The following is a 22,112-nucleotide window of genomic DNA, read 5'->3' as shown; positions in this document are numbered from 1 at the left end:
GTAAGAAATATAAAATCATGACAATTTTATCTGAAGAAAATATGTAATTTTAAATCTAGTTTTAAGCAGTTTTGTCAGCTCTCACTTAATTTAATCATCCATTCTAAGCATAATAAACGTGTATATACAGTTAAGGACGTTATGTAAGACTTTCTAACAACATGTACATGATTTTATTTGTATGCTATTTTGGCTCCCGTCATATCCCATTGTGATATTAGTAATAGTTTATTGTACATTTATGATGATCCTACTATATTTTTTACATTTCTCTTAACAGAAATGTGCAGCCAGGCGTGGCTGACAACGTCATCGTTTCTAGTGATACTTCCTCTGCTTAAAAGGTGCACGCACGTATCATTCACATCAAAGTTTCGCTGTCCGATCCTAAAATGACTTTGAGTATGTGACACTGACAGAAAGAAAGCATCAATGCGAAGGCAGAGAAATATGATTGCGGGTGAGTGAGACCACTTTAAGTCTCTGAGTTATTAGCAGTGTTGGCAGAGTGAATACAAAAGAGGATTTAAAGATGTTAAGGCTATTCATTCAATAAATATAAATGTTGTCCGACTCTGTAGCCTTTTATCATTAAAATAATGGTAGGATAATATCTTTAATTTTGCATTTTTGAAGATAACATTTTGGAGAATAATCAAATAAAGTGTGAAACATTCAGTTAAATGTTGACATTCACCTGTAGTTTAAGAATACAGTATGCAGAATGAAAAGTGTCTAACTTTTGTTGAGAGGCTGAGACTTTAGGTATCATTCATCATACAAAGGGAACATGCTGCTCTGTTGGAAATATCAAATGTCTAAAAACTAGAATGTGTCTGTCTCTGCAATAACAAAATAAGTGAATGGGTTTTCAGGTGTCTACTACATTATGTGTCCCGTATAACCATTATAATAAACCACAGAAAGGGTATAACTGCAATTGAGGTACCTTTATGACAATATTATTTCCTTATTTTTATGATTGCATTTCTCATGTACATCTCTTTGAAATACCCACTTTTTTTATTGCCTCAGGCTATTCAGAAAGCATACACAAACATTTAAAAATAAGTTAACATGTTCTGTCTTTCTAGTTGTTTTTCTTCTGTGTGCTGTCGAGCTTCTCTGCTCTGATGGCATCGCAGTGCAGAATCAGGCGTGTGTGCCCAGTCATGAGGTAAAAACCTTTGGGATATTTACTGTTTTTTAATTAATCAAGTCATATTATTATGTACATATAAGTATTTCAGAGTAATTGTATGTTTCAGAAACATTACTGAGTTAAGGGAAACTATAAATTATTGGTGAACTCCTCTGAATGTACAGGGAATGTAAACTACACATTACACTACATTCAGACGGTAGGTTTTACAGATAATACAATATAATGTGATAATATAAGATGATGTTATCCGTTGTTTTCTTTTTTTAGCACATAACTTGTTGTCGTTCATGTCATAACAGTGTCTTCTATCGACCATAAAGCAGATTAAACAAATATATTTTGATTGTCTTGGATTCACGTAGAAACAAAACTGCAGAGCAACAAAAGGTTGTCAAACACCGGAGACAGAAACCACACGTATACATTTACTGGTTTTATTTCTGCCCATCAGTTTGAAGTGTGTCTGTTTTTGCATTATTTAGTATAACCTTTGAAAAGATGACACCTTTTAAAAGCAGACTCTTTTATTTTTGACATGTATGGAATTCGATTCAGCTTGGTATACTTAATCCTGTGGATGATTTATAATTAAAACACAGACATTGAGTAATGAATGTTATACGTCTAATAAAACATAGCCTTTTTTGTTTATAAAGTTTATAAAGTTTGCCATATACCGTAGTTTGCAAATTTTCTACAAAATCCTAATCACGCAACCACATTGAAGGCTACACACTGTGCGATCATTAAATGGTGAATCTTGTCTCTCAGGTGGCATGTTTTGTGCCAGCTGACTACTTGAATGCATCTGGTTCTGTCAGCGTGGAGGTGTGTGTTGGCAAGAAGCTCAACATCTCCCTGGAGCACTTCTCTGAATTCCCTGTTTGCCACTGGATCAGAGGAGCAAACTCAATACTGACGGTGTAAGTGAATGTATATGTGTGTGTAGGTGTGTTTACCCTGGTTGTATTATGTGTATATATTTAACCTGAGTGTTTTTCTTAAACCCCATCAGAAATGGAAGTAACTCCATGGTCCTGCCACCGCTTTCTGAGATGGATTCAGGGGAGTTTACGCTGAGCTGTGAAACTAGCGAAGGGATCAGCTCCTCACTGGCTGTGGCTCTGCATGTAGTGATGAGTGAGTGGCAGCCCTCTCTCAAGTCTCATCACCTCTCTCTAACAATGCTAAGACTCACGACAGCAAACAAACACTGAACCGATTGATGCTGATAAAATTTTGACAAGTTGCTGTTTTTTTTAATAGAACGTCCCACAAAACCAAAGCTGACACTGGACAAAGTGGATAACAGAAAGCGTTCCCCTTATTTCACATGCATCTCTGAGGGCTTCCCAAAGCCCACACTCAAATGGACTGGGTAAGATGTTATCCACTATGTATGCAGGATTCATGAGAATGTTTACTAGCTTCATCAAAAAAACATGAGTATACAGTGGTATAATTTTCTGAATTCCTCCTTTTGAACAGAAACAATGATGGGACCAATGTTCCTGCAAACAGTGTAATGGCAATTAGCACAATATCCAGTAGTAAATATTCTGAGCGTGGAGTGATGTGCTGTGCTACAAACGCTGAAGGACAAGAATGCTCTCAACTCTATGACTATGGTAATGCGATATTTTAACAAATCCATTAAAATACATTCTAAAAAATATGTATTTAACAAACAATTATTAGACTACAGTTTATAAAAGTAATTGACTTGAGTCCCTACCGTGTGTTTCAGACCTGGACGCTAACTTTATGAAACATGATGAGGTTTCTAAAGTCACCGTGAGCCCTGGTCAGCCTTTACTTCTGCGCTGCCGAATAAAATCACAGTATTGGATGCAACTAGTGTGGATGAATGGCAGCAAAAGAATGAACACCACGATATTACCCTGCTCCTCTACAGTCAAGAAGGAGGTACAGTATTTCCCACTGAGATCATTGTGATTTAAAAAAGAAGAACAAATTAATTATTTCTCTTTTATGTTTGTGTTTCCCACTTAAATCACAACAACAACATATTTTTGTTCCAGATTTGCATTAAAAGTGATGGCCATAAAAGCAGTCAGATGGACTACCTGTTCATCGAGTCAGTTAATGGGAACCACAGTGGCACATACACCTGCACGAGTCAAAACAACAATACAAAGTCTGTTGACGTTCACGTCCAAGGTTAGCAGAGCAAATTTCACTTTGTTTTTTCTCCCTGGTTGTGCAGTCATTTTAACTTTTATCACGGAATGGTTCTCTCTAAACTTTACTCTAATTTGTACAATTTGCGCATGCACTGATTATAATCTTGTGTTTCCGTAGCGGGGGGTTTCCTCTCTGTCCAGATGGATAAGAGTCTGATCATATCAGCTCAGAATGCATCCCGCTCCGGTTTGCAAGCCAGTGTTTCCTACCACCCTGTGCTCCAGCGCTGTTCCTGGGAAGCTCCTGATAAAAACATGAGTAAATGCATCCGGGACAATTGGGTGACAAAACACAGGTAGTTGCATGAAGCAACGTTTCTGGAGCTGAACTCCTCAAAATGTTACACAGTTGTTTATTAATGCTCATGTACATTTCTACAAACTATCTTTTTGGAAATTGGAATTATATGGGGTGTGTTATGGAAGACCTTTGAGTGGTTTCATAATGGATGTTGTCTTCTCAGGACTGTGAAGCTACGTGATGTACTCAAATCAGGAGATTATAAATTACACTTGGAGGCTGGTGGACAAATAGAAACAAAGACTATATCAGTGTGTGTTGTAGGTAAGAGAGATTTATTGTGTCTGTCTGGAATGATTAACATATGTTGAGTAACTTCAACACGATTATATCACTTTTAATAATTACATTCCAATGACATTTTGACAATTTTGCAATGTGCATTGTCCTCTAATGTTGTTACAGGCACACCAAAGTTCAAATTCGGGATTAACAAGGACAACAATACCATCACCTTTGAGACCGCAAGTCTTGTGCCAGCCATTTATACCTGGATGTTATGTTCTTTGTCTAATGACAGGTATACTCATTATAGCCTGTTGTTGTAAACACACACATAGACACACACACACACACACACACAGATTCTGACTTCCTCAAGTCCTGACTCTTTGTATTCTAGCATCTGTGAAACAGACTCTTCGTGGGATGAGATCCCAGATGCCTCTCATACAGACTCGGATGTCTCCTGTGAGAAGACGATCAAGGGCTCTCTGAGCAGAGATCTAGTGGATGGACATCATTTAAGGGTTTGCCTGACAAACTCAGTTGGCTCCTGGTGCCAAACCACAAACTTAATGTACTACCCAACTTCACCCCAGGCCTCCACAGGTAGCGAGATTGATTTCACATCAAAACCATGAATTTATTATTATTCTGATGCCTGTCATTAGAAACTATCTGTCGTCACTGTTTTTTATAGGTTCTGCAAATTATGATAACGACAGCATGATGGTGCTGAAAGTAGGCAGTTTGATTCTGCTCATGGCTTTGGCAATAGTTAGCGTGGTGCTCATGTACTTTGTCAAAAAGAAGGTATGTATTACACATTGACAAACATACACACACAACACACATGAGGACATGATGCCATCCCCTTTGCTTCCAATAGAAACCCAAGTATCAGCCCCAGCTTCAGATCATCCAGATGGTTGGACCCAATGACAATGATTACATCTACATAAACTTCAAGGAGTTTGGGTACGACCTGAAATGGGAGTTTCCCAGAGAGAACCTGGAACTGGGTACAAACTGCACAGAGCATCAGACATGATACCAGACGGCAGTGATGGAAGAAGAACTCCGATCCTTTACTTTAGTAAAAGGGGCAATAATACGGTGTGAAAATTCCTACAGCATAAGTACAACTCCTGCATTTCGGGATCCTACTTAGTATACAAGTATTATCAGCTTCATTTAGTTAAAGGAACCACACACAAAAAAGAAGAAAAATGTACTTAAAGGAAAATAAAAGAAGAAGTTGTGCAGCCTGTGACGGATTTAAAGAAATAATTTTCTTAATACTGATGCATCGATGTGTTCGAAGCATTTTACTGTTGCAGCTGACTAGGAGAAGCTTTTAGTTTGAACTACCTCACATGTTGTTAGAAGGGTTTACTTTACTAACCCTCAAAGGGTCACAGGTTGTTGTAATATGAAGAAGAAGTTCTGCTACATAAAATTGGATTAATCTAAAAAAAAAAAAATTGTTTTTTCAAATTTGAGAGAGACATTTTGGGGCCTTGAACAATTACAGTATTTAAATGAAACCATCTTAGAAGATTAAAGGGGAAATCTCTAACAAATCATAAACATCGACAGCAAGACACTGAACCTCAGGCTGCTCCCCGGGTCAAATGCAGAGAAGAATTTCTCCACTGTGGGATTAATAAAAGTGCACATATCTTTCTTTCTTTCTTTTTTGTAAGAGGCCACAAGCTAAAATAGAAAAAAGTTATGTACCACTGGTTTAATATTTAATAGTGCATTGCTCTTTATCTGTTGTTGTTTTTGTTGTGAAACAGATGTGAAGAGAAGTAGCATGAAATTTAAATTCTAAAATAAAGTATAAGCGCCTTAAAACTGCACTTAAGTACAGAAGTAAATGCTCGTAGTTGCATTCCACCACTGCCTGACTGTTTTAACGTTATTGTTGCAAGTTTCATTACAATGTGGCAATAAAGTTGACTTTGCTGTGTGTCTGTGTGTCTGTGTCCTCCCAGGTCCAGAACTTGGCTCTGGGGCTTTTGGCATGGTGGTCCAGGCCACAGCTTATGGCATCAACAAGCCTGGAGTCTCCCAGCAGGTGGCCGTCAAGATGCTGAAAGGTCAGCGTTTCATTTCTTTATTCCGTGAGCAAAATGCTAAACATTTTTATGGAGGTCGTTTCAGCAGCTGACGTGATATTTGACGCCGCAGAGAAACACCAGACGGTGGAGAAGGAGGCGCTGATGTCGGAGCTGAAGATGCTGACTCACATCGGTCAGCATGCCAACATTGTTAACCTGCTGGGAGCCTGCACTGACTTGGGTACAGTTACCACTGCTAATACTTTGGTCAGATGGGATGATGTACATCTAGTGCCATAATTTCTTATTTGTTTTCTCTGTACAGGACCCATATACCTGATTTTCCAGTACTGCTGCTATGGAGATCTACTGAACTACCTAAAGACAAACAGAGAGCGCTACCACAAGTGTGTGACCGACGCGTTCAACAAGGACCGTTTCAGCATCCTTTACCACAACCTGCAGCCGAGGAAACGCTCTGGGTGGGAACGACGGGAAACCAGGGGTCGCAAGAGCAATATTGGGAATAGTTTAGCAATAATGGGAGATCAAACATAAAGAACAGATTCTGAATAAGTGCTGGCATATTTGTAAAATAACTCTTTTGAAAGTTTAACTTTACATTGGCAATAAAGTCACGTTTGTGTTTTCTCAGTGAGCTAGACACAGCAGCGGATAACTATGTGCCCATGTACGGCTCTACCACCAGAGGGCAGGAGGACATCGCTCTCCTTACCATCAACTCTGGTGACATGGACAGCTTTGAAGGTGAACAAATACTTGAAATTAGAACATGCATGTTGTCAGACAAATAAACTGGTATAATAACACCTTCAGTGCTTCCGAGCAGAAAGTAACAGATCTCTTTGAGTGGTGTTGATCCTAACTGATCCCAGTTCATCTGCAGAGCCAATGATCCACGAAGACCCCGATGATCAGACAGATTTGCAGACAGAAGACCTGCAAACCTTGACCTTTGATGACCTTCTCAGCTTTGCCTTCCAAGTGGCCAAAGGCATGGAGTTCCTCTCCTCCAAGAATGTAATAAAAGGTCCACATGGTGGAAACGCTCTACATCTACGTCTCTCAACCCACACTTTTAATATATGGAACCATTTTGATAACTGATTAGTCATTTTAAAACAGATTACCAATCAGTCCCTATAGTTTTTATCTTATCTTTCTTCTTTGTACTACATCCTGCATGGATAGTAAACCTATAAGAATTATTAATCAGACAAAACACACTATTTGAAGACAATAACTTTTGTTTTATATATTGTTATATGACATTTTATAGACCCAACAATCCATCACTTAATCTAGAAGGAAATCTGCCTCTGATGACGGGTCCTGTCTGTCCGCAGTGTATCCACCGAGACCTGGCAGCTCGAAACGTGTTAGTGACAAAGGGCCGGCGGGTGAAGATCGGTGACTTCGGACTGGCCAGAGACATCGACAACGACTCCAACTACGTCGTGAGAGGAAATGTATGATACTTTTATATTATAGCTTTCAAGGGTTGCTATAATCAATATTTCTGATCACGTCTTACACATGATGCGGGTCACATGGCTTTTCAGGTGCGTTTGCCAGTGAAGTGGATGGCACCAGAGAGCACCTTCCAGGGGATCTACACCATGAAGAGTGACGTCTGGGCTTATGGCATTCTGCTCTGGGAAATCTTCTCACTTGGTAGACTTTGCGACCGCTTTCAGTGCATTTAAAAGACAAGCATGTAATCAATTCCGATACTGATTAATGCCAACTCTGTCTGTGTAACTCTCAGGTGTTACTCCGTACCCGGGAATGAAGGTGGATCACACGTTCTATTCAATGATTGAAAGAGGATTCAAGATGGATTGTCCGTACTACGCAAACGAGTCTGTGTAGGTGTTGCCTGTCTGTATGCAGCCGTTATGTTTATGGGTTTAACAGAATCACGTACTATGTGCCATGATCACAATGAAGGGAAGCAGTAATACGGCATGAGTCAGCATATTAGATATGCAGGCTGATGTCGTTTTTTGAACGAGGGGCAACATCTTCAAATAGTGTTGAAAAAGTAACTTTAAAGTGATGTACTTTGGTACAATATTGAGGTATCCGTACTTTAATGTTACTGTTACTATTTTCTGCTACATTATGCTTCTACTGCACCATAATTCAGAACTAAATATTGTGTTTTTACTTCAATACAGTTAGTTAAGAACTTAATTTATAACTTATTTTGATTAAAACAAATATCAAACTACACTAACAGAGTTTTAAGTACATTTAGTTTGTCCTAATTATAGCCAAACCTTTATAAGAATTGGCTATTTCCACTGTTAGTGATTTAACTGTATATAAAATGGTTGAACATTCACCAGCTCAACTGATTTTTCTAACATGTTAATACACAAGTGCCAATTATCCAATGACATCATATTTGTAACAGGATGAAATGGGACACTTAACAGTATTTTTGGAGCTATAAGTAAATGTAGCTGATATTGCTTCTGTACTTGTACTACAAGTAGGATTATGAATGCAGAAGTGTACTTGTAATGGAGTATTTGTACATTGTTGTATCAGTACTTTCACTTTTAAGAAAATTATCAGAGTACTTCTTCCACCACTGTCTTCAAAACAAATACAGCAGTGCAGCGACCTTTGACTTGTAGTCATTATGGATAACAAGGAATCTTACGAAATATTGAATCTCCGTGGTTTCCTTCTCCAGGTACGGGATGATGTGTAAGTGTTGGGCTCTGGATCCCAGCAACCGGCCATCCTTCTCCAAACTGGTGTCCTTTATGTGTGATCAGCTGACAGACCGAGAGGAGCAGGTAGGCCTGTAAAGCAAGCTACACACATTGAAATTGTTTATTAGAGTTTTTATTCTGCTCACCTCCACAGCTGGATAGACATGTTAAAATGGTCTCTGATCTAAAAGCAGCTTTCTATGCTTGCTCTTTCAGCTCTACCATAACATGCCCGACCAGACATCCAGCGACTACCACAACACAGCAGACGTTTTGGACATTTCCGCCTTGACAAAGAAGAAAGAGGACAAGACTCAGTCAGCCAATGATTACTGCCGACCCCGTACGACTGAAGAAAGCAGAGCAGAAGTGTCCGACGCAGACACTGTGGCAGCTGACGAGAAGCTGGTGAAGCCAGCTGATGCCGAGTGATCCCCAAATGCTTAAAACCAATTGGTCTATATATATTTGACATTTTTTCTCATGGTAATAATCTCAGTGACAGAAATCACTTGCTTCTCATTCTTAGAGCATTGCAACAAGATTTTTTTACAATATTATAAATAAATTCCTTTTGAGCAGCTGAAATTAAAAACATTTTTGTATAAAAGGATGCTAAATATTCTCAGGACTAGAGACATGTAAGATATGGAGTTTTGTAACATTTTTATACATTCGGTCTACATACTGTAGCAACTGATCCACTTTTAGTTTTAGATTTGATCATATACACCATATATCATGTGTATTGTTATGCAGTTAAATGTGATGGCAATTATTTTGTTGTGGTATATTGTTTGTATGTTTTATACCAGCAGCTATTACTTACAGATCAAACGAAAAATGTTGTAATCATTTTCAAAACAAGCTTTATTTTTTTTATATTTTAGGGGATTTCTTTATTATCTTTATTTTGTGTGTTTGCATTATACCTGCAGTAAAATGGACTTTTACACATTCATTAAAAAAAATTGGTGATCCCGATGGAAGTCACCTGCATATGTCTGATCGGTCAACAGTTCAACCCTAAAACATGTTTTCCATTACTACAAAAAGTCTAAAGAGGAGTAACTATTCCATAATATCCTCTAATATCATTTCATGTTTGTGACATACCTGTCAATCTCTAAAAAGGCAACTTTTCATGAGTTCAGAAAAAGTATTGTTTTCAGCTTTCAGCTGATCTGAAAGGGTTTTGAAATGGTGTGTTAAGCGTGTGAAAGTTAATTGTTTTATTATAATGGAACATGTAAAGAAAGAAAACAATTAAAATCACAATTTGCTTACTATGCTTAACTCTGGGCAAGTATCAGATGGTTATACGTATAACTACAGAGTTGTGCAGAATGAATGTGAGCAGAGAAAGACCACACAATAAAGAAACTGGAATCAGAGGATAGAATTAGTATGAACTATATTGGAGAAATAAACTGAAGCCAGACTTTTGAGCTCGCTTTGTCCTCTTGTTCATCAGGGGGAAAAGAGAGCCACCTGCTAGTACACACTGATGTCTCTGACAGCACAAGGTTTAGGATGTGTGAATAGCACGACACGTGGATTTGAGTCGGACAATTTTCGGAGAGCAGTGCAGAGCATGCAACTTTTCTATTGGCCTTGCATATTGAAGGCCCCATCAGTGGAATTTATAATACACCGCTTCACATCCAACAAAGTATACTGCCCAGTGGATGCCTCACATCTTATCACAGCAACTAGTCGCTCATACGGTATGACAACAGTGCACTGATCGTGGGCTGTGATGTCCTGTGTGGTGTCGACTTGGACGTGTATCATAAGTTGTACTTTAATATACTACGTGTACTTTCTTGTACTAAAATGGCACACACTGAAGTCGTACTTAAGTACATGCAAGTATACTTTTCTGTACTAATTACGGTATGGCCCTGGGTCTTATCTTGGCTCTCAGGCCCCTGATTGCTACTTCCAGCAGCAGAATTATCAATCTAGATAACATATTAACATTGTTTATAATGTCAGTGTTGTGCGTAACAGTGATGTTAGCATAACAAGCTTGATGGTTTACTTAAGTGTTATTTGACATAAGTTATTAGACATAAATTGTTAGAAATTATAAGATTGCCCTCTTTACAACCATGGATAGCTTACTCATCAATTGTAAGCAAGTGACTAGCTTGTAGGAAACGTTACCTCCTCTGTGAAAAGCAAGCTATAACATTGGCCGAGTCAACGCCACAACTCACCATCATATCATTGTCACCAGTTGGTGGTTTCCCAAATAACTTTTCAGCTCCACCTGTAAAGGATTGCTACGCTGCCGGCTCGCGCTCAAAATCTGCATCATAAGCGAGCGAGTGACGCAAGTGCTTATAGGCTAGAGTGATTGACTTTTAATAACACCTAAAACAAGAAAAAAGATGGAAACCATGAGACAACAGACCAGAAGGAGTACATGTCAGTCAGTGATTATTGACTTTAGGTATTAGAGTAAATTTAACTTGTTCTGTGAAGCAGAATATAGTCGGGCCGGTGATGTCAGAGGTGATGATAGAGGTGGGCCGGTAATGGATTAGCCCAACCCTTCGGTCTACCAGGGATTTCCCCGGTATCCCCTATGGCCAGCCCACCTGTGTTGAGAAGTAAAGCTGCCAGACACATGTAGTGGAAGGAAAAGTACACAACAAGCCTGTAAGGTGTAGTGGAGAAGCAAGTATGTACAAGTACCTTAAATGTACTTAAACGTACTCCTGCAAATAAAAGCGATACTGTGTGCGTTACTTGGGCAGTAGAGGGTGTAATTTCACTGCCTCGTGGGGCACTAAGAAGTCTAGCTTTCTCTTTATTCCGAGCATTATATATTGTATGCTAGCTATGCTGATTTACAAGCACACTTTTTATCTGTGGAGATGTTATTAACAACTGTATTTGATAACATGTTCTTATTTTCTGATAAGTGGATGACATGGTATACTGAGTCAGTAATTTACTAAAGATGGGCAAATATACAACTACTCCCCAAAATAATGTTCTTTATCATTGGACGATATCGCATACATGTTATTTAGGATTGTTGGGGACTCATGTCAGGGTTGACCCTTGACCCAACTCAAGTCAGTTAGTTTGATTTGGCTACAGAATAAAGTCTGTGGTTTATATTCCTTCAGACAGGAAGAAGTGTGGTCCTCACCACACAAGATCCTTCTAACAAATAAGGTAAAACAGGTTTCATTTGAGTAGATCCTTATATAATAACTCGTCTTACAAAAGTGAAATAGTGACCAAGGTGTAAATAGATTTGCTGTGAACGTGTTCTGCATTTATGTTGATCTTGTGCAAATGAGCAATAGAAAATTGTTAATGTTTTTTTCCAATCTTGCATTTTATTACAGAAATAAATAAAACATAATAAACATGATTGCAGCGACAGAAAGCGGTTAATGCATTTAAATGTATTAATCACATGTTTATAATTCAAGAAGGTTAATAAAAAAGGCGTACATTTTGTATTTTTGAATGATATGGAATAATAAAATGTGTTCCAGAAAAGCTATCAAAACAGTGATCCTATTTTAAAGTCAATAAATGATCGCACACTCGAGTGTTTATAGATTTATTTTACGTTGGATATGTTTTATCTCTGCAGTCTTTTTGTTTGTGGCACTGCTTCTCCTTTTGTTTTCGCAATGCTCCACCTGTAGGCTATGTGAGTAGTTCTGATGTTTTCTCTTGATACAATGGTAACAATGTAAAAGATTAGAAAGAAAAACACGTATGGGCGTATTCATTGTGAGGCGTTGGGGAAATACAGGAAATGCCTTTAAACGCGCTCTATACCTGAAAGGCTGCTGTTGCAAACGGTGAGAACACTTGTGAATAAGTCCACACGGTAATTACACTGCGGTCGAGCCAGCCGCCACTTCGGAAAACACAGTCAAGCCAGCCCGCACGATTTTTCTCTGGACACGTATATACCAGGCATTACGGTGTGAGTGTGTGAAAACTGTTTTCAAAATAAGAGCGAACTTCCGGTGAACGTGATATGACGAAACACGCCTTTAAATACAGATATAGTGATAGATTAAACTAATTGAAGAGATGAAAAATCATGAATGGTATAAATGATGAATACATTAAATGAAAGAAAGTAATTATTCCAATATTGGGATATTCTGATTTAGAATTTCAAAGTAAAAGATAAAGAAAATCACATTCATGCGCAAATGTGTCTAATTTCAGAATAGATTTAGAACAAAATGGTGCGTAGTTATAAAATATTTTCACTTCTCATTCATGGTAGAGTACCTCACGGTGTCATCCAGAGATAATCAAGACATTCTGACGTTTGATTTCTAAATGAAAGCACTTCATAAAGAAAATAATAGTAATATATTTCCAATATTTGAATTTTATTTTAAGCAAATCTGTAACTTTCTTGAAAAAAATTACACTGCAGTCTTGTTATTGGTGACCTCAGCTAGGCCCATGAATATCTTCATGAGATATTACTGTGTGTATTTTGAATAAATTCAATTTAAATTTAGCGAAAAATAAATAATGTTTATAAATTTCCAACCATCGAATTTTATTTAAAGCAGATCAAAAATGGCACTGCATTCTAGTTACCTTCGCATTCTATGGAAGGTTATGTTTTGATCGCTGTGTATTTATTTATTTGTGTGTGAGTGTGTTTGTGTGTTATTCGCATAACTCAAAAAGTATTAAACCGAATCGCATGAAATTTGGTGGGATCATTGGGTATTATCCGGGGACCATTTGATTAGGTTTTGGGATTGATCGGGTCAAAGGTCAAGGTCATGAAAAGGTCAAAATATTCTTTTTACCATAGCGCGGTCAAATGTTCATACATAATTCTTTTGTGATGTTTACCACAATATCCGGTATCAAGTTACATCAATTTACAGTTCCCCACACTCTCATGCCAAGTACCATGCGGCGAAGGTATGCGCTCTACCGAGTGCCTGTTCTAGTTAGTTATGTCTAACTTTAGATTAGAAAGGAACACTAGTCCGTAACATTTAGCTCCATACCTTCCTTTTATTAGTTGTTTTCATCCTGTCTGCCTGTTTCACTCACTATCATGTCATTCCAGATCCTGCTTCCCATCTCGTCAGTCCAACTCCCTTCACCTGTTCTCTCACCTGCCTCTGATCACTCCCTCGTCAATCCCTCATTCCCTTCACCTGGTCCTCATGACCGTCTCACCTGTTGCCCATTCCCTCATTAGTCCCTGTCTACTTAGGTCCCCTCACTTGCACTTGTCCTCTACCAAATTGTCTTGTGGTCTCCAGCCCAAGCCCTCCAGCGTTCAAGATTAAGTTGATCTACTTCTGCTAGTTTTGTTCCTGAAACAGCTGGTAGGAGCAGAAAGAACATCCCATTGTTTTTGTTCCAGATGTATTTTTTCTGGATATGTATTGATAGTAGTATAATGTCTCTTATATTCTTTGTATGTGTTGAATTCAACAAATTTGGCTGCATTACCTGTATTTAAGTACTGCACGTAAGTGACAAAAAGTCAAATAAATTGGATAGAAGACAAACAAAGTGATTGAGACATTAAGTTAAAAAAACAACAACAGCATATGCAACAATATTCCAACACAAACAATTAAGTTATAATTAACAAAATGTACTCATGAAGTAAGTAGTCATATGGCAAGAACTTTACCAGCATTCACAAAAAATAATAACAGTTTTTTTCTAATTCTTGGGAGTTTTTCCTAAGTGCATGCAGTGTATTTAAGTGAATAATTAAGTGCGCGGAAGGAAATTGTCCTGGGGATGTAAGTCAGTGGGGGACCCGGGCTTTTCAGGAGCCCAACTGCCGACGGGAAGAAACTGTTTGTGTGGCGTAAGGTCTTGGTCCTGATGGACCTCAGCCTCTTGCCAGAGGGGAGGGACTTGAACAGTGTGTGACACGGGTGAGAGGAGTCAGCTACAATCTTCCTTGCTCGCTTTAGGGTCTTGGAAGCAGACAAGTCCTGGAGGGATGGCAGATTGCGGCCAATCACTCTCTCAGTAGAGCGGATGATCCGCTGCAGTCTGGCCCTGTCCTTAGCAGTGGCTGCAGCGTACCAGACGGTGATGGAGGAGCAGAGGATGGACTCGATGATGGCAGTGTAGAAGTGCACCATCATGGTCTTTGGCAGGTTGAATTCAGCTACCTCAGGAAGAACGTCCTCTGCCGTGCCTTTTTAGTGATGGAGCTGATCCACTTCAGCTCCCACTTGAGGTCCTGTTATTTAGCTGACTTGAACTTGAATTTCCTGAAAGTCTGTAGAGTGATATCTCATGAAAATAATCATGGGCCTAGCTGAGGTCACCACTAACAAGACTGCAGTGTAATTCTTTTCAAGAAACTTACGGATTTGCTTTAAATAAAATTCAAATATTGGCATAATATTAATAATATTTATTTTTCGCTAACTTTAAATTGAATTTATTCAAAGTTCACACAGTAATATCTCATGAAAATAATCATGGACCTAGCTGAGGTCACCACTAATAAGACTGCAGTGTGATCTTTTTCAAGAAAGTTACAGATTTGCTTAAAATAAAATTCAAATAGTGGCATAATATTAATAATATTTATTTTTTTCTAAATTTAAATTGAATTTATTCAAAATCCACACAGTAATATCTCATGAAAATAATGAGGGGCCTAGCTGAGGTCACCAATAACAAGACTGCAGTGTAATGTTTTTCAAGAAAGTTACAGATTTGCTTAAAATAAAATTCAAATATTTCCATAATATTAATAATATTTATTTTTCGATAACTTTAAATTGAATTTATTCCAAATCCACACAGTAATATCTCATGAAAATATTCAGGGGCCTAGCTGAGGTCACCAGTAACAAGACTGCAGTGTAATTTGTTTCAAGAAAGTTACGGATTTGCTTCAAAGAAATATCAAATATTGGAAATATATTACTATTCTTTTCTTTATGAAGTGCTTTCATTTAGAAATCAAACGTCAGAATGTCTTGATTATCTCTGGATGACACCTTGAGGTACTCTACCATGAATCAGAAGTGAAAGTATTTTGTAACTACGCACCATTGTGTTCTAAATCTATTCTGAAATTAGACACACATTTGCACATGAATGCATATGCATAATCCTGCATAATCCTGCATAAGCAAGCTCGGATCAGAAGCCCAGGAGTTATCACCACTGTGCCATTTTAACTAAATACAGTCTCCTGAACTGGGATAACCTCATTAAACTCGCCAATATGTGTCTCGTTTTAAAAGTTTTTAATGATATGGCTCCTCCACCACTTGGTGAATTTATTAAACAAAAAACACAGAGTAGCAGACAAACTAGATCTGTGGAGAGAGGCGACTGCGTCATCCCATTTAGGAGGAGTTCTTTTAGTCAGTCTGCCTTTTCAGTGAAAGCAGGACAGCTCTGGAATGCCCTGCCTCTGAATATACGCACTCGCAGAACTTTTTACTCTTTTAAACACGGCCTGAAGAACTGGCTTTTTACCAGTCAGATGTGTGAGCATGAACTGTGTAAATAATTATTGTTTTTATGTCTGTTTTATTTTTTAATTTGTAATTTTATTTTATGTTTTAATGATTTTATGAAAAGGCCAGTATTTTATCGTAACCTGTATGTTTACTGCTTTTCTATTATGTTACCGTGTTAACCTCTTACTCCTTCAGTGAAGGCTGTAACATCTGGCCACAGGGACCAAAGCTGAAATTTAGCCTAAGCTAACGTTAACACATTTACCCATGGGTTGATTAATGTGTACGGTCCCTGTACAAATAAATAAATAAATGAAATGAAAATGAAAAAAATTTGATTTTCTATATCTTTTATTTTGAAATTTTAAATCAGAACATCCAATATTGGAATAATTACCTTCTTTTATGTATTGTATTCATCATTCATTCAATTCGTGATTTTTCATCTCTTCAATTAGTTTAATCACTATATCTGTATTTAAAGGCGTGTTTCGTCATATCACGTTCACCGGAAGTTCGCTCTTATTTTGAAGACAGTTTTCACACGCTCGTACCGTAATGCCTGGTATATACGTGTACTGAAAAAAATCGTGCGGGCTGGCTTGACTGTGTTTTCCGAAGTGGCGGCTGGCTTGACCGCAGTGTAATTACGTCACTTATGTGTCAGTATGGACACATTTGTGTCCTCTGTCAAATTAAATTATTTCTAAGTTTGGCAGGTCAGCACAATGCAGCCTGCATTTACAGTTCAGTGTGTTTGGCTTGGGCAAGTTAGCCTACCTGTTTTATTCGAAGAAAATACAAATCCCAAAAAGAAATCAACATCAAATGATTGGCACATATCATACATACATGTTAACCACCGGCGTATAGGGGGCTTGGGATGTGTGTCCACTCGTGCATTGACCCTTGTTGTCTTGTCCGAAGGTCAATACAGACTGCCTGGGCGACTGCTGAAGAGAGTCACATGAACATGGACATCGCCACAGTAAACGCTCTTACCTATGAGGATTTTGTGAATGTGTTGGGCAATGTGGTGGAGAAATGCCCCTTAATAGCAGCTGCTGTGTGGTCCGGACGTCCCTTTTTGACCCTAACTGCGTTGGAGGCTGCGATCCGTGAATTCATCGATGCTCTCCCAGAATCAGGTGAGAAGGTACATTTAGTTATACGTCTTGAAACGTGCAAAGGCACCGACGAGACATCATTAAGACATTATATTCGTTCGTGCCCCCAGGTAAGGAGGGGGTCCTCAGGTGCCACCCTGACCTCGCGGGCAGGGACCTCCAGAGCGGCACCTTGACTCGGGAATCGCGCGAGGAGCAGGCAGGAGCCGGGATGGATGCGTTGAACTCTGCGGACGCCTCGCGCATGGCCCGTCTCAACCAGGAGTACAAGGAGCGTTTCGGGTTCCCGTTTGTCATCTGCGCCCGGATGAACGACAAGGCCAACATTTTACGGCAGCTGTCCGAGCGCTGTCAGAACGAACGCGCAGTGGAGAGGGCGCGCGGAATCGAGGAGGTGAAGAAGATATGTCGCCTGCGTCTTGAAGCTCTCGTGCTCACTGACGCTGCAAACAAGCTATAAACCTTTACTACTGGTGTTCGTATCGGATGTGTCCTGTTTTAACCACCCGGATGAAAAGATGGCATTGCATGCTATAGGCTATGATATCTGCTTTATTCCAAACATGTGTTATTCATGCGTCATATTGTACAGTTCATTTAGTAAACAATAAAATAAGTTTACATTTGATTACAATTTACACGACATATACTATGTACAAATGGACATTGGTAATATAGCAAATACGGTCCTATAGACATATAGACATCCATAAACACGATTGTACTCCTCACATGTCTGAGGTGAAAAACAATGCAAGCACTGATATGATCAGGCCATGCTTCAGTTTGCGCAACTGAATCCATGTCGCTTCTTTGAACGGGGGACAAGTAGTTGGTCCTTACATGGCAAGGTTGTCTCAGCATGCCATCTGGAGCCCAAAGAAAACTCAACGCATGCACGATGAAGTGGGATGAAGATATGTCCCTTCAGCCCAGAGAGACAGTGGTATCCAATAAGAAGGCGCCGGTGGTCCGTGAAGGTTTAAGGGGGTCCCTGGAAAATGAGCACTTGATGTAAATAACTATAAGAGAGACTAGTTTCTCCTTTCTTGTCCTATAATTATTCTTATATGATTCCACTCAAATAGGGTTTCCTTAAATGTGGATGTTACGTCTCTTTCACGTTGTTTTTCCAAAAAAAGATCACCAAGAGTCTGAACCTGCTGCGGGTCTATGCGGGCTCCCCGGTCACAGGCACGGAGAGGGAGCGCAGCGGGGAAACGGGGGGTGAAGTGGTGTGAGGTCCGTTCGTTGAGGTGACCCCTCCCGCGGCCTCCCCCTGGTCTCCAGAGGTGATAGATGAGTCCTGGTCCGGTTCGGACCCCCTCACCTTCCTTCGGTCTTCCTCCTTCTTCCACTTCATGCGCCGGTTCTGGAACCAGATCTTGATGTGGCGCTCGGTGAGGCCCAGGGTCAGCGCCAGCTCCACGCGGCGCGGCCTCGAGATGTAGCGGTTGAACAGGAACTCCTTCTCCAGCTCCAGCAGCTGGGCGCGAGTGTACGCTGTCCTCGTGCGTTTGTTTTCCTCGGATTCCGCCATCACGTATGGTCCTGGACACAAGCAGGGATTGACTCCGGTTAGATTGAATGGGTTTAAAATGTCAATCCATCATATATAGTTCTAACGTTTAACTAACTTCTACTATTTTTAAGTTTTAAGAATAGCGTTTCCTTATTGTTGCCACGGAACAGAAACATGTTCCTCTTTAAAACATTTGGATGGTAAAGCTTCCAGTTTATTTTAACAAATGACTTGTGATTATTATATCGTAACTGTTGCTCAGCTTGGTCTCGTTCGGACTTTTCAAAGCCAGTCTGGTTGAACAATTGTGCAGCGTTTTGTTTTCCTACAACAATGTATTGCAAACTTATCATATTAAATCTATGGAGGACTGTTTACAACCTAAATTGCAGTAATAGAGTGTTCCTCTCAAGCATCTGACTGTAAAATGTAAACTTTTGAACATTTATTAAAAAGGCATTTGAAGGTAAATTTACATACATCTCAAGCAATGTCATTGTACATTCAGATAATGATTGACAATGAAGGGAGGACATAAGGTTGTATAGGCTTATTAGAAGTGCATGGGTTATATTGTGACCTCTCAAGCAGCACCTGCAACCACCACAGCGTATATTTGTCTTTTGATAGTAAAATAAACATTTACTCTCTTGTAATGTCACAAGGAATTTACAATTACTTGATATTTACCTAAAAATAAGCCTTTTCTTTAGTCCGAGCTAAAGTATGAAGGCAACAGGCTCAAGCTGTTTTTTTCCAAACTTAGTGGGATATTATTCTGGAGAATAATATTGTTGTTCAGGTCTGTTGGTATGCAGTTTGTAATTTCCCTTTATTGTGGAAAAAAATATATAATATGTTTAGCTGTAATGTATCAGATAAGTGATCAGAGATTACAAAAAGAGATATGTTTGCGAGATCTGCGATCCTCTTGATGTCACTGAGACTTTTTTTCATGCTGGATTGTTGCATTAGAGCTTCAAGTCGCTTTTTATGAAGCCATCACATTATTTATCATTTTCCAGGACCTCCGGATCCCCTCCTCAGAGTCCTAAACCTGATGATACTCATTTCAGGAATTATACCCATGGCCTCTAAATTTCGCGAGACAGTCATGCAAAACATTGTTTATCTAGAAACAACATTCAAAAGTATAAGTAAATAAAGCCCATATTGTGCAGTTATAGTCTTTAACATTCGTTGCTTTAATGGTGCACTTTACAAAGGTCATAAGGGAATCACTCAGCGGGATCAGGTCAATGCAAAAAGATATTTCTCCCGAAGAAATGTCTGTTTGTGTTGATTAAAATGGAAAGTTAAATTGAAGTAAGATAAGATAAATTGTGTATATTTTAGGATTGGTAGTTTTAATCGAACACATTTTTAATACAGGTTATTAACGGTATAAATACGTGTTCATAAAGCGGCGATGAAGCTTGGCGTCCTTTATCATCAGCCTGACACTTTAAAACAATTTTGTTTTAAACGTACAGTTTTGAGAATGGTCTCAAATGAAACCCCGTAATAATGTCATCGTGTCCGTTAAAAAACTTAACTTTACAATAATTATGCTATTAAAAAAAATATATAGAGTCTTTGACATTTCTTCAGTGCACTATATTTAACAATCACAAAAATAATGCGCAAAATAAACCAAAAGTATCCGCCACAATGTACCCGAATACTTTGTCTACACGATGTTTTACATCAAGTCAGTGGCGCAGAAAAAAGTTTGTTCGCAGGTCTAAGAACTTTATTGATATATTTTAGCTGAATAAACTGAGTGGTCAATACGTTTTCGTACATTTTCCACGCTCATTAAAAAAACGTATACATAAATATGTTAGGCGGGCCTATAATTAAAGCTACTTTTCTAATCAAGATGCCTCCCCAGGAAAGACATAACTATAAACACTCGAATGTAAAATGTACTTTTGTTCATGTTAGCTCCCAAACATCAATCAATAACAATTGTGGTAGCATATGGGTGTATTACCGACCTATTATACTCTAGAATCTATAGTGTAGGCTTCAACCTATCGATGGCTTAAGATAGGGCGAAGTGTGAATATGTTTTGTATAGACAAACCCAACATTTCTGTGACGATAAGACCTGATAAAAGCAAGCGCTGACCTTCCGGGCCTTTTACAAATTGACTGACAAGGTAAACTGAAACACCCAAGATCATATTGTTGCGAGCATGATGTCACTAGGTCTCAGAAAGAGTCAGAGGGAACTCACTGTGCTATGACTACAGAATAATCTTGTAAACAAAGCATAGCTATACCGTACATTTAAATAAGCTGATCAGTGATTATCAACACCCAATCAAGCAGAATCAGCTCTTTACTCAGTGATCGTCTTTGTAACTCTGATATTATGACATGTGTTAATGTGTAGCCGGTTGGAAGATTTACCTGACCACTGTCCCTTCCAGGTGTGCGAGTGAGATTTTGTGGTTTTCATCCAGGGGAAAGGGAGGTGATATATGCCCTGTTCCCCCGTGTCTCCATAGCCTGCAGCAGGCGGGAGAGGCTGCTGCTGGAGCCCCTGGGGATGGTGGAGCTGAGGCACACCTGGATCCTCCCGCATGGATAGACTGTAAGAGGGGGCAATGTCAGCCAGGCTAGCCTGCTCCAAGGCTCCCATGGACGACGGTGTGTAGACGGCGTGGACCTGCCTGCTCATGTAGAGGCAGGGCGGCGGGCTGTGGCTGTAGTCGTCCCCCTGTGATCTCTGGTAGGCACAGGAGTCTTTAAAAACCTGAGAAGGATAATAATGATCTTCCCGATTCATGGCTTCCGAGGACCCGCACATGTACCGTACCTGCATGCGCCCTTCCTCGGCGTGGACCTACTGCTCTATACCTGTCTCTGGCGCAACTGGGAGGCCCACACGGCTCCACACAGGTGTGTCACTCTGCCACCATGTGACTCTACAGCACCAAAGCCATTGGTTTCACTGTTTGCAGACCTACAGCCGTCAGTTTCCAGGATATTCCACGGCTTGGTGGATTGTTCGGTAAAGTGAGCAGAACGGCCGCCAGCGCGTAAATCAATGCTACTCTGTAAATACCGCAACGTTTACCTGGCACACACCTGTCTGCCCACGCAGCAGCAACAGACAGTGAACAGGTGACTCTCTGAAATCCGTCTCAAGAAAAAATGCCAAAGTTATTGCGCGCACAGCATCATCTTTTTTCTCGTGTACAGGTGTAGTGTAGGAGTGTCCTCACACAATGTCATCGACCAATGTTCATGATGTATCTCTGGTCTGCAC

General features: G+C 39.5%; 3 protein-coding genes across 4 annotated transcripts; 2 read left to right on the top strand and 1 right to left on the bottom strand.

Annotated features, from left to right (window-relative positions):
• Positions 1 to 67: 67 nt before the first annotated feature.
• flt3 (fms related receptor tyrosine kinase 3) lies at positions 68 to 9,991 on the top strand. Its single transcript, XM_056434003.1, has 24 exons — positions 68 to 460; positions 1,095 to 1,177; positions 1,937 to 2,088; positions 2,181 to 2,305; positions 2,432 to 2,543; positions 2,654 to 2,793; positions 2,913 to 3,091; positions 3,208 to 3,346; positions 3,488 to 3,665; positions 3,834 to 3,934; positions 4,076 to 4,190; positions 4,293 to 4,501; positions 4,593 to 4,705; positions 4,782 to 4,914; positions 5,893 to 5,997; positions 6,089 to 6,199; positions 6,284 to 6,440; positions 6,614 to 6,726; positions 6,866 to 6,999; positions 7,326 to 7,448; positions 7,542 to 7,653; positions 7,748 to 7,847; positions 8,684 to 8,789; positions 8,922 to 9,991. Exons 1-24 carry the CDS (start codon positions 433 to 435, stop codon positions 9,135 to 9,137), a joined length of 3,084 nt encoding a protein of 1,027 aa, XP_056289978.1. The 5' UTR covers positions 68 to 432; the 3' UTR covers positions 9,138 to 9,991.
• A 6,290-nt stretch (positions 9,992 to 16,281) lies between these two features.
• Positions 16,282 to 17,938, top strand: urad (ureidoimidazoline (2-oxo-4-hydroxy-4-carboxy-5-) decarboxylase). The gene is made up of 2 exons (XM_056434691.1): positions 16,282 to 17,331; positions 17,421 to 17,938. Exons 1-2 carry the CDS (start codon positions 17,067 to 17,069, stop codon positions 17,768 to 17,770), a joined length of 615 nt encoding a protein of 204 aa, XP_056290666.1. The 5' UTR covers positions 16,282 to 17,066; the 3' UTR covers positions 17,771 to 17,938.
• On the bottom strand, positions 17,843 to 21,884 carry pdx1 (pancreatic and duodenal homeobox 1). 2 transcript variants are annotated; one of them, XM_056434690.1, is made up of 3 exons: positions 21,514 to 21,884; positions 21,251 to 21,432; positions 17,843 to 18,861 (listed from the first exon to the last, which is right to left on the bottom strand). In XM_056434690.1, the coding sequence occupies exons 1-3, from the start codon at positions 21,663 to 21,665 to the stop codon at positions 18,482 to 18,484; spliced, it is 714 nt and encodes a 237-aa protein (XP_056290665.1). In that variant the 5' UTR covers positions 21,666 to 21,884; the 3' UTR covers positions 17,843 to 18,481. The 2 variants fall into 2 exon arrangements, with proteins under 2 accessions (XP_056290665.1, XP_056290664.1); XM_056434689.1 differs by having other exon boundaries at positions 21,251 to 21,881.
• Positions 21,885 to 22,112: the final 228 nt, after the last annotated feature.

The sequence above is a fragment of the Pseudoliparis swirei genome, chromosome 16, assembly GCF_029220125.1.
Source record: "Pseudoliparis swirei isolate HS2019 ecotype Mariana Trench chromosome 16, NWPU_hadal_v1, whole genome shotgun sequence".
Classification (NCBI taxonomy): Eukaryota; Metazoa; Chordata; class Actinopteri; order Perciformes; family Liparidae; genus Pseudoliparis; species Pseudoliparis swirei.
Note: the sequence above shows the minus strand (reverse complement) of the source record. Positions and strands in the feature narration are given on the sequence as shown.

Coding starts and splice junctions, on each gene's coding strand:
- flt3 (XM_056434003.1), top strand. CDS start 433: ATGCGAAGGCAGAGAAATATGATTGCGG. Junction 4,915..5,892: donor CAGAGAGAACCTGGAACTGG/GTACAAACTGCA, acceptor GTGTCCTCCCAG/GTCCAGAACTTGGCTCTGGG. Junction 6,441..6,613: donor CAGCCGAGGAAACGCTCTGG/GTGGGAACGACG, acceptor GTGTTTTCTCAG/TGAGCTAGACACAGCAGCGG.
- urad (XM_056434691.1), top strand. CDS start 17,067: ATGTGTGTCCACTCGTGCATTGACCCTTGTTGTCTTGTCCGAAGGTCA. Junction 17,332..17,420: donor CGATGCTCTCCCAGAATCAG/GTGAGAAGGTAC, acceptor TCGTGCCCCCAG/GTAAGGAGGGGGTCCTCAGG.
- pdx1 (XM_056434689.1), bottom strand. CDS start 21,665: ATGCAGGTACGGTACATGTGCGGGTCCTCGGAAGCCATGAATCGGGAA. Junction 18,862..21,250: donor CTGGAAGGGACAGTGGTCAG/GTAAATCTTCCA, acceptor GCTTGTGTCCAG/GACCATACGTGATGGCGGAA.